The sequence below is a fragment of the Folsomia candida genome, unplaced genomic scaffold, assembly GCF_002217175.1.
Source record: "Folsomia candida strain VU population unplaced genomic scaffold, ASM221717v1 Fcan01_Sc001, whole genome shotgun sequence".
Classification (NCBI taxonomy): domain Eukaryota; kingdom Metazoa; phylum Arthropoda; class Collembola; order Entomobryomorpha; family Isotomidae; genus Folsomia; species Folsomia candida.
The window spans coordinates 25,855,497-25,867,866 of NW_019091193.1; the positions used below are offsets into that span (position 1 = coordinate 25,855,497).

Consider the following 12,370-nt stretch of genomic DNA (forward strand, 5'->3'; position numbering starts at 1 on the left):
AACTTAACCTGTCACTTGAATGAGGAGTAATTGTGGAGTGCATGTCAAAAATTAAGGTGTGCGTCGTGTTTAAATATGCAAATGTGTAAGAAGGGGGCCCCAGCACTCACTCACTGCACATGAACAGAATGGCAAAGCCTTTTCACAAAGCTCTTTAGGGATGTCACTCACTCAGAATGCGCACCAGCAAATATTTTAGCGAGCAAAGTTTATTCTGTTGTTTTGTGACGGTGACAAACAGAAAAGGATTCCTCAAACAGTAAATACTCGGTTGACATCAAAAGACGAAACGAAAATGAAATCTGCCCCGTCTCTGAACCATAATGACGCCTTCCTACTGACTCGAATGTTTCGACATAGGATTTACTTTGAAAGGCTGCATGCTCTTAAGTCCTTTCCAGTTGTCACTGTTTGCGTAAGATCAATATTATAAGTGCATGCCTATGGCGTCTGAGGGGCTTATTTTGTTATGTAGCTCACGTCTTTTTATTTTTTACAGAGTTTCTCTTTCACATGTAAGCTAAATATTACTTGGTGTCAATATTGGAACTAAAGTGTCGTAGAAATAGAACAATTTGTAACAAGATTGAATATTTTGTTACCCGTCGGCTTCTCATTAGTGGACGCTTTGATAGAGACGTTCATGCATAATTCTAAATACGTCTCAAGGGACAATTACTCACCACTCAAAGAAGACACCAATGTTGCGATCTGCGGGGAAGAATCTTCTCTCGACAAAGTACAAAACGCCCAAATATCTCAGCAAGAGCTGAACCCCAGTCTTCGTTCTTGATGGTCTCCTCATTGCCTAGAGAGAGGGACAAAAGCCAACAATCACAATCCCATCAACTAGCAATTTCGAAGATGCCTCCGAGTGAGGACAACTCAATTTCGCATACCTGCCGAAGCTCCATAAAAGATTGAATAGCATCATCTAAATTGTTTCCGTCTTCGCTGTAATGCTCCAAGATAAAGTCCTGTAAAAAAATCATGTTTTTTTGTATTAGCATTCGAAATTCACCCGGAACATAACAGAAATCGCAATACGTTTGAACTCTTGATTAGAACGTTAAAAATGTGATGAAAAATAGCGCTGCCGTTTGCTTCGTAGTATTGCAAACCACTTATTGCAATCACTGAATAGTGCAACATTAAACAAACAAGTTGAACCAACATTGCTAGATTTTGTTGCAAAGCCGTGATTCAAATACGGAAGTGGGTTCATTCAAATCCTTCTGTACAAAAAACATGCATGCACTGCAATTGGCAAAACTGATGTGGTTCGTTTGTATTAAGGAAGAATTCTAATCTTGATTGGTGAATGAAAGAGGTCTTAGGTTGCAGAAGAAATAACGAGATTGCATCTCCGCCACGGGACTCCATTTGCACATTTAGCACAATTAATTACAACAGTCTTCTCAATGCGAACAAGAAATAGCAATAACTATACGATAACATCAAAGGAATGATTTGGATTTTTTTTTGTGGCCAGTTCTGTCTGTAATCTAATTGAACTAAATATTTATTTCCTCTGCCTAAAGGCTTATGGATCGGTTCGCTTAAAACTATTGGACCAGCTCAAAGGATTGAAAAGTGTATGCAAAATAACCACGCTTACTTTGAATGGTTCCAGGAAGTCGATGTGCTGACTGGTCTCCTTCAGCCCGAGTGGGATCATTGGGAGGCTGTTATCTTGCCTGCAAAAAAAACAATAATATTTTGGGCGTGAGAATTGGAACTTATTGTTGCGCCAAGTGCATAAACCATTGTTGCACCAGTATTAAATACGTAATCGCAGTCATTAACGTTAACTTCTTCATCTCCAAGTGTGATGTACGGTTTTGCTCAAGCGTAATTCCTTGTCTCCAACGACTCGACTCTGACCAAGGATCACCTTTGACCTCCACTCTCGCACCTCGACGCCCAAATTTCATCAAACGCACTTTAGCCTTCACTCAAAACAAATCATATGAGTCATGCAATCATCATCAGCGCTAATTAGAGTTGACGAACATTGACGTGCCTTACTGATTGAATGGGTGTAGTCAGTTTAGAATGGTGCTTGGATGGATGTAGGTGCGATATCTTCGCAAGTAAAAACTAATAATTCCCTGCTTATGACACTTCCTTCCTGCAATTTACATCTACAAACTGTAAATCCTCTTTGAGAGGAAGATTAGAGGTCAATGTGCATGCATACAAGTCAGACAGAAGCTCAACAACATTCTTATACAACTAATTCCAGCTTTAGATTAAAAACTGATCAGAGTTATCTACATTGTTGGTCAACCCTTTTAAAATAACTGTTGTTCCGAATATTTCGCATACTCTAGGAACACAACGTTAAAAATCAAGAGTCATATCTCATCATCCCAATCATCAATTGTATATTTGCATTCTTGTTGGCTGAGAGTCGAAATGTGCACAATTGATGACAACAATAGGCCTGGTTCGAAATTAGGAATTATTGAGGTTATGCGAATCGAATTATTCATTAAGACAACTGGCATGAAATATCCCAGTATCGAGATCAGAGGAGAAGAATGAGGGGATGATGCGCTAAATTTATTTCTGAAAGTGCATGCACACATATTATCCCATCATATTTATCATGTGTATTTATGTGTGGATAGATGCGGCGTTATTGATGTTGGTGAGATGCGAAGGGAATAAAGAAAGGAAATGAGTACGAGGAATGAATCAGTGCCTTCCTCGAGTATCATCATCGTCATCAGTGACATTGGAATACGGTTTTCTCCAAATGACCATTGTTGCAAAGACCAAATTAAAACGAAGCGAGCAAAACAAATTTGATTTGATTCGTATCAATATCATCCGCCAATTAGTATTCCGTTATTCATTGATTATTCAGCTGGTCATCCTTTACGGCTTCAAATGGTCATGAAGAAGATGTTTCAAAGATTGGCGCTGTGTGTACGTTAATCAAAAACCAATCCCAAGGCTGTAGTGGATTGAATTGGCAACGGGAGTTGGACACTCGACGTCTCATTCTGATGTACTTTTAATCGAAACGAAGGAGGAAGATTTTCTACGTACAAATTGCCCAGATTGTCTCACCGTCAGTGCTACGTTTATGACTCGGTATCTTTTACGCTAGGCAAAAATAATGCATAATCTCACCCTTGGCCTTGATAAGCTTCTAGGCAGCCGTTAATTTCTGACAATTGTTCCCGAAGTAGCTGTAAATGCGAATTGACGAAGCTGAGTTCCAAAGTTGCCGTCTCCTTCACCGTCCGATTCGACGTTGCTCTGAAATTATAAAAATAATTGTTTAAATCAGCAATCGTTCCAATTTTATATTAATATTAAACACCAAGATTTGTGTCATATTACTTAATTAGTTACACATTATTTACGACTGCCACTGATTCAACATTTACTACACGGTTTGGTCTCATTTGGTTTTTACGAGTTGCGTCATTACACACATCTTGTCCATTGCTTCACGGTTTGGTCTAGTTTGACATGATTTTGTCAGTGTCAAATTTTGACTGTATGAATTACTGCCGGACGTGTGGGCAGTAATGCGTGAACATGTCTCAAGACAATTTCACACACACAAGTTTTTTATTTGTTTTGTTTTCTGAGATGTAACTGAACTTTAGCTTTTTGCGTCCGGTGTTTATTACCATTCATACGAGTACACACGAACGTTCAGCGCATTGTTGGTGTGTGTCATGCATACAGTCGTTAGCTCGTTGAAAGCCAGCAACGGTTACTTGGTGTTGGCACGTTGTTTGGACTAATTAAACGTGACAACAAAAATGTGCAGACAGGTAGCGGATGCTCCAATAAGTTGACTCAACGACGTTGGGAGAACAGTACAAGTGCTCGAATGTCAAGTTTGTAGGAGTACAATTTGTGGTCAATTGCATATATGGGCCTCAGTTCTTGAGAGTCATTACTGTTCATGTAATAAGTCCCATTTTATCTACCGTAATCAATCAAAACAACACAGCAGCGATATGTTGATTGGATTTGTCCGCAGCGAAACCAAGAAACTTGAGTCGGTTATGGCATTGGATGAATCAAGACGACTGATTGTTTATTGTTGTTGTAAACCATCACAAGTTGAGATATTGATAAGAGAAAAGTGCACAGTACGCACGTTATGCAACTCATAATTGCTCTTGAGTCCTGCAACTCAACCTACACCCACAAATCAAGTCATTCTATATGTGTCCTCTTAGCATTGTTGTGCGTTGATTGTGGGATTAAAAGTATTAACACAATCGAAATACGCCATTGTCGGAACATATTATGAGATCCTGCCGAACGGTACTACTTACGACTAATGATAATAAATATTAACTAATATATTTAATATTTGCTAGTTTGCATATTCGTACTTTTGCGTTTCCATTGTGTGCATTTAAACTGCGCCAGAACGTGACCATGTTCTCAGTAAATGCTTGGCAGAGAGGTGTACAGTCGCTCTATTAGAAGTACTGAAAATCCATTTTGTTTTTGTTACGGTTGCATAATTTGTATGTATATCCTGCGAAATGGTGCATTGTGTTGTGCCTGCGGATGAAATACAGGGAAACACCTAACAAATAACGACAAAAGGTCGTAGACACTAAATAAATACAAAGTCAGCTCTACATTTACTGGGTTCTGGGGCGGTTGATAATTATTAGTTTAGAAAATAAATTGCTCATTGTTTAAGCATCGATAGTTTGAAGATGGACTATTATTGATTCAGCACAGCCTTTGTTGCCTGCATGTTACGAAATTTGTTACGAAATGTTCAATTGTAAAATTTCAAACATAATGCAAGAGTGAAACTCTGCATGTTATTATTCTGGGTGAATCGGGTAGTTTACACTTCAGTTTAATTTTACGAGAATTATGAGAGTAAGCACTGCCAGAAAGACAGGTGCACATTCTGACCATTTTTGGAGCCTCGATAAATGCATTAGCGAATATCAGAGGTGATTGGTATTTGTCAAGCTGTGAGGTTGATATGGTTTAGCGTTGTCACATTCAATCGTGTATTTGCATATAACATTGGAAATCATTTGGGTGGTAAGTGATTGGCGTTGTCATTCATGACGACGCTTCCAATTCGCGACCGTGGTTCATCCTGTTGCCTCGATTAATTTTGATTGTCACCATCAAGGTGACCTGCAGAAGATGGCAATCATGTGCATATGTACAAATAAATACAGATACCTACGTATTTTAAAACGAATACGGCTACTGAAATACTCGTAAAAGCTTCCTAAAGTAATTATTGCCCACATTTTTTCGTCAAAATTGAAAAAAGATGTGAGCTTGATGTCTTCTCAACACGCAAAAGTTAAATGAAATCAAGCCAGTATATTTCCTGATATTTTGATTTAATTATTCGACTATCGCCAGCCAAAAGTGGTGAAATTGAAAATTATGATCAGATAGAGAAACTTGACAATTTTTACGTAACACCAAATCCAATCAACAACACAAGTAATCAGCACTAATAAATTTCTAGCTTCCGTCGTGTCACCTTCGAATGACGCATCTAGATTTTTTATCGACAACAAACTTTTGAAATTAAAAACTCATTTAAATAACACGCGGCAGTGGAGTGGAGCTCGTTATTGTCATTTTATTGACATCATCTGTGTTGCCGCATTGATCTCATTAAAATTCCAACAGAAAGTTCTTTAGCGTCAACCACCAACCAGTAGTAATATGACAAACAATCAATAAAATAAATATAAACCCTCCAAACGAATATAAAAAAGTAGCGTCAGAGCGATATAAGTTTCCTTTAAATTTTATCATATCCCATGACAATTATGTATCTTTGACCCTTGACCTGGATCTCAAGGTCATGAGGTCAAAAATATTAACGTCCTTGAAATCGCCGTCAAATTTTCTTTAAAATAACACCCCATTTGACAATGATGCATTTTTTGACCTTTAACCTCGTCGTCAAGGTCATGAGGTCAAAACTATTTACATATTTCAAATCTCCGTCAAATTTCCTTTAAAATGACACCCCACATGAAAATTAACGTTCAATTTAATTTCGACCACACCCCCTGGCGCCGTTGGGTGTGGTCGGATTGACCCAATTTCCGAACTCGACCGAGAACTAAAAATTAGAAGCACAGTGGCGAAAACGGGGTTTAATTATGTTGACTCGTTCTAGAGATATCCTGCTTACAGACGGACGGACGGACGGACGGACAAAACGATCACAATAAGTAGCTGACGCTACTTAATAAAAAATCGATAAATAGTATTCAATTACTTTAGCAGGTTTTCCGCTCCAGCCCTCAATCGCATCTCGCGATGTATTTCCCTGTTTAATTGTGACCGTTTCGACTGCAGACTTCCACGACATGTTGCTCTGGTCGGGTCGTTTGCCTGTAATTCACAAGAAAATTGGGTATTAAGCTTTTTAATTTTTAATCACGCGTTGAACATGCTCTAGTTTTGTAACATCATCTCTCAAGCGGTGGTTCAGCAATGCGTTTAACCGTTACTTATTGAAATTTTGTTTCAACACACAAGTGCAGCATGCCATTTACTGAATATAGAATAGCCACGTACATTGAGTGTCCCATTGTTTTTCATCGAATAATTATTTATACGCATACGCTTATGCAAATTCATTGCAGATATTATCACAAGAGTTGTAAAAACGTAGTTGATTCGCATTCAAAAATTGTTAGCTTATTGAATATCACAACTTGTTTAGCCCACAAAAGCGGACATATGATTTGAACAATCACTATAATTCCCGATAAAAGCTTTGCCGTGTTTATAATTTTAAGCTGTGATCAAGCCATCATGCATGAATATCGAAATGTGTCTCACTCAGGTTGACTTGACCCTGCAATACCCACTCGTACATGGGTTTTCTTATATGCAAAAATTAAGTCTTAAAGTTTTGCACTCGCACCATGTCTTACGTTACATTTGAGTAATTATACTTCCTAATCGAAATATGCAAATGATCCGACCGGATTTAATTATGTATGTTGTGCTTGACTTGTCTTTTCCCATGTCAGATGTTATCAGGATCATAAAAAGGTGCCAATTTTTGCCAAGCCGTGTAACTGCGAGGGGCAGTGTTACAGGAATTATAAAAAAGTTTCTTGCCCATCGTAAAATAATGTGAGCGAACAGGAACGGCTTCTCTTTGGGTTCTGTGAAGTATGTACAAGTTGACCAAGTTGGTTCTTCTTCATAATTGACAAACCGTTACGAGTTGGCCTCAACCTACTGCATTGCTTTGATTGACTGAATTTTATTTTGAATCTGAAGTGGCAATTTTTCTCAACTCGAGTACTCCTTGCAAGTACTCGTGTGCGAAATGTGTCTCGACGAGTTAAATCGTTATTGCAACAAGGCTTCATAACATCATCATCATAAACCTGAAAATTGAGCTTGTCATATTTCTCATCAAGGTGACAAACCATCCGTTCCACCACCAGCAATTGGTATACGATATGCGACAGTGGATAATTGCGACCTTATAGTCAAAGGGCAACTTAATTTCTTTGCCCCATTCGTCACATCTATTAATCAAAGTAACCCAGTTTTCGCATCTTTCGCATGAACCGACTGCATTTGCAAATCAGGAGCAAAAAAAACACTTTGACCAATCTTTCATCAACTATAATCGCTCCAAATAAAAACTTTCACGAACCGATCGAGTCATCCTCCTCGTCGGTAGCTCGTCGTCGTCGAGCGTGATTTAAGGAACAAGTGAATGGTGATTGGTGAAGTGTTGAATGAACGATATTTGAGTGATGCCGACGTTTCTGACTGACAATTCATTTCACTCGGAGCTAACTTTACTGTGCAATTTTGAGCCAAATCGACTGAGGTTAATTTGATTATATTCTAGATCACGAAATTGAAAGCATTTAAGAGGGAATTCGATTTAAAAATTAAAAGGTTTTCCTATAATGTTGTTACAGTTCTGAATGAGATTTAATTCAAAAGACCAATTATTCACAACTCTCAGCAATTCATCAAAATAATAAAAAAAACTTATTCCAATTTGGTGTAACATGCATACCTGTATCGTAAATATGCCTTTTTATTAAGTATCAACCCCAAAAACTTGTTATTTTGCTTCATTAGCTCTGGAATTGTCTTAAAAATTCTCAAATATTTGTAAAAAGTAGCATACTTTTCATACTACCGTAACTTTAAGTGGTCAGTATGTTAGTAGATACATTTAAACTTGAGTAATTAATGCACCAACAAATTCCATCATGACGAATCAGTATTTTAAAAGTAAATTATAAAATCAGTAAATAGTTTATGATTACCAAAAACAATTGCGCATCAATTTTGGGATTTCCATTTTGGGCATTGAGTGAAGACGTAACTATTTACGTGCAAAAGTACAATAAGAATGAACAGCCTATAACTGTAAAGGATACGCATTTACAACCAATCCATCTTAGTTTTATTACTTATTCACCTGAGAATTAAATCAACTAACTGTGGAGCGAGGTGCATGTCAGGCAGGGCTAACAAGGTGCTGGTGCTGGTAGTGGTGAGCTAAATTGAGACCATCAATGACTTATTATAGCGACGGGATCTCCCAGATTGGAGGTACAGTTACACATTCAAGTCATCATTAAGGTCGTGCAACGCGACTAAATTATTAACATGTCCGCGCATACGACGTCCGTACTTCTTTCTCCCATCACATCCGACCAAATTGTTACCGAGTAAATTTTTGAAACCCGACGACAGCGAAAATAATGCAAAAAATACTGTGTTTCTTTCTGTTATGCAAGTCATTCCAAGATTCCTCCGCACTGACAAATTTAGTCGACCAAGTTAGCACACCAATCGTTAAAATAATTTCTGCAATCTATTCAAGATTAATGTTTACATGCAGGTTGTGGTTAAATTATATTTAAGATTTGGTTTGGTTGTAAAGGTGCATGATTTATTTGCATCAACAATAAAAATAAATTACTCCTTTTCACGCTAAATATTTGGTTGAAATGACTTCCTGAAAATGTGTGAAAGAATATTGTGACAAGCTGCTCCTCCTCTCGTGGAGCACTTCTCATCTTATTAGGTCATCACCTTAAGCTCAAAATGTCTTTGTGATCATGGCAAGAAAAATATTTAAAATGCGATGATGGGGATTAACAATTCATTAATGAATTCATTTTGGCAATATGGTTCGTTGTTGGCGAGCCTTTTTGTGCCGACTGCCTTTATTGTTGCGTAAGCAAGCTGGGGAGTGTGACATATGGTGTAAATTGAATTAATGTAGCGAGATTAGTGTCAATGTGTACTAAATATGTGAAAAAGCCATCAATGAGATTGCTTAGTTGATGGCATCAGCAGCACATGCACGCAAGTACAAACGTAGTATTTGAGCTTTTTGGCGTCTAAACTGACCAGTCTTGATGTGCATAGTTGCTTCTTTTTCTACTATAACGTTACAGGACATGCAATCAAAAAATCATTAGTTTTGAAGATTAGCTTAGTCTTCCTCCACCACACATGTGCTTACGTGCGCTATGCGTGTCACATGGGTAATTGACCCCAGCCCAAAGCGTGTGTTTGTGAGACAATTGAGATGACTGAGGAGAGTAGAGCAAAACACTAATGGTCACCGAATGGTCTAACGAGATTTTTTGTACAATTATTGTGAACAACATTTAAGAATATGAAATGGTGATGAGTGCTGACTGAAGTTGGCAGTTGTGTCGAATTTCGTCATCTACTGGTGCTGGTCATCATTATGGGTCATGGGGCAAGCAGTCTAAGATTGTACATACACGAGTAAAATAGTAGTAAAACGACCACGTAGAGAGTTCTTTGGCATTTCCCGATAATTATTTCAGAGAATTGAACGAGTCTAAAAGCAAATATGTTGAGCAATGCACATCAAGTCAATAAAAGTGGCAGATTATTGTCATGATTTCTGCCACAAGCTAAGTTGAAATGATAATAATTTCTGAAATTTGCACATAACTCGTATCAGTGTATGTATGTAGTTGCGTATTTGGAGATATATACTTATAGCAAGTAATTAATTACTGCCAAAAATGCGGAAGGTGGTGGCTGTTATTTCGGGATGTTGTGGCGTGTTTGGCGTTGTTGCAAAAAATTGAACAGGAGACCAAGAATCAAAAGTGATAATATTCAGTACGCAACATGAGAGTCTCATCGAAGAAAAGTAAAAAGTAGGACAGCCATCCATCCCTCTATTATTGCTGCTCATTTGCTTCATTTGGTTACACCAATCTTGGGCTCATAATAAAGCTCGCACAGCATAATAAAAATAATAATAATAAAAGAGCTTGGTTGTTGTTTGACGGGTGCATATGCAGTTGTTTCAGCTGTCGAGGAGATCATTTAGCTCCGAACGCAACAATCAGCTTGGCTTCGCTTTTGGTTCTTATTGCAGGAAAATGCTTCAAGCAGTAAGAGAAACAATAGAGACTCGATCTGCTTTCTTCCCAAGATGTTGACGCTGATTTGAATTGGGCTGTCGTTGTGCGAAGCTGTTTAAATGTTGTCAAAAATAATTTCATCCACCATCAACAATGGCAGAAATCAAATCAAATTGCTTATCCCCTTGGGCAAAGGACAGCTTTTTATTCTAAATCTCTACACCTCGATGATTCAAATTCGTTGCAAACTTGCAAAGAATTGTTTAATTTAGGAATAAGATCTATTTATCCAAATGCGACATTCTTCTTACGTATTTATACAGCCGTTAAAAAATACTTTTATTCTCGACTTCGCACACAAATCGCACACTTCTTAATTCATTTTCGTCCAACGTCTCTTAAAATCACGTCAATTGCCATTATGAATGCATTCTCATCCATTAATTGTTGCTCCCTTGCATACAAACGAGCAGCTTTTATGTCAAGGCTACACATTTGTGAAGTTTGTCTCACTTTTCATTCAGTGATTTGGTGTCTAATGACAGAGTCAAAGAATTAACAGAAAAGCGATGCGGTCCTATGAAACTTTGGCTCAATCGATAAGATCGAGGGACATTGATGCTATGCGGTTCAGCTGCCTCAATTAATTGTTCATCTACGCTCGTCAATGGTTAACCATATCCGTTCAGTGGAATGACACAAATCTTGCCAAACAAAAAAGTACGAATGGACAATCAGCTCGTTGGTCGTTTTGTAAACTGTGAAAATCATTGGGGTATTTACATATTTATGTAGGTGGAGCAGAATCACTGTCACTCAGGCCATGCAATCTAGTGCATACTTAAATATGTAGTAGATAGTTGCTCTATTTCGTAGTGCAATTTTTGGGTAGGCCAGCATTAAAATTATAATGAAGAAAGATAGTTGATAAACCAATAAAAAAGTTCTCAATCAAATCTTGGGTCACCTTGTCACTCATAATTTATCCCCAAGTTTTTCTATTGCTTGGGGTTTCATTTTCAGTTTTGCAATAATTAAACAAGAAGTAAGTCAATGTTGGTTTTGCCCAAAGATATGTATGCACTTCATTTCACAGGCGTTAACACTGTTGTGTTGAATATTGGTATTTAATCAGAATTGTCACTCTACATGAATGGGTACTTGAACTTTACATTATGCTTAATTAAACACGACACGTTACAAAATGTTGATTAGCATGATAGGGGATCACAACATATGTACTTACACAGGATTTAATATACAATTAAATCCAATGACCACGGATAATCTGTTTTAACCAGAGTTAGTTATTGTTGTATTCTCTCGTATGCTTTTAATTTACAAAGAATGTGAATTTGAAAGCATAATTATGACTGATTTACATTACAAGTGATGCTGATTATTTTAACACTGATGATTTATGTACAGATTGTTTGATTACTTTGGGTAATTCCTTGTTCCAAACTCTCCGTTGACGCCCCGTTTGTGATAACAATAAACTAATACCGGTTTTGACCTTTGAAGTACGAATGACAAAAGAAACTTCATTAAGTTATCAAGAAATTATTTGCAGTATTTAGTACCGTCGCATCTGTTGGTGCATTATTTATAACCAAACGACGATGAATTTCAGCTATGTAAATACTTATAAAATGCGGCATAAGTCAATCTGCCGTCTGTGGAGTAATTTATGAATCTTTGTGCATCTGTTAACAATCACGAGGATATGAATGATTTTGCAGATTGTAGATATGCAATGCAACTATTTGAACATTACCGAATTAGTGCATTGTCGAATATTTAATGCTTCGGCTGAAAAGGGCAACAATGGATCCGCCGTGTCATGACTTGCGTAATCGTAATCGTCTGCTATTCTTGCAGTGAAAAAAATGCAAGCAGTGAATAACATTAATTTTGTGGATGCAAAAAATGTAAAGTTATTCCAACGCTAAGTAATCAAGGGTTCAAGGATTCGT

The 12,370-nt window shown here is 37.5% G+C and overlaps 1 protein-coding gene across 1 annotated transcript in view; it reads right to left on the reverse strand.

The window, feature by feature from the left end:
• LOC110863422 (rhophilin-2-B) overlaps nt 1-12,370 on the reverse strand; it is a 34,051-nt gene that overhangs the window by 9,510 nt on the left and 12,171 nt on the right. Inside the window, exons 2-6 of the mRNA XM_022112730.2 lie at nt 6,263-6,378; nt 3,142-3,270; nt 1,619-1,697; nt 900-977; nt 684-808 (exon numbers count right to left, since the gene is read on the reverse strand). Coding sequence (XP_021968422.1) covers nt 684-808; nt 900-977; nt 1,619-1,697; nt 3,142-3,270; nt 6,263-6,378 — 527 coding nt within the window. The remainder of the gene's footprint in view (nt 1-683; nt 809-899; nt 978-1,618; nt 1,698-3,141; nt 3,271-6,262; nt 6,379-12,370) is intronic.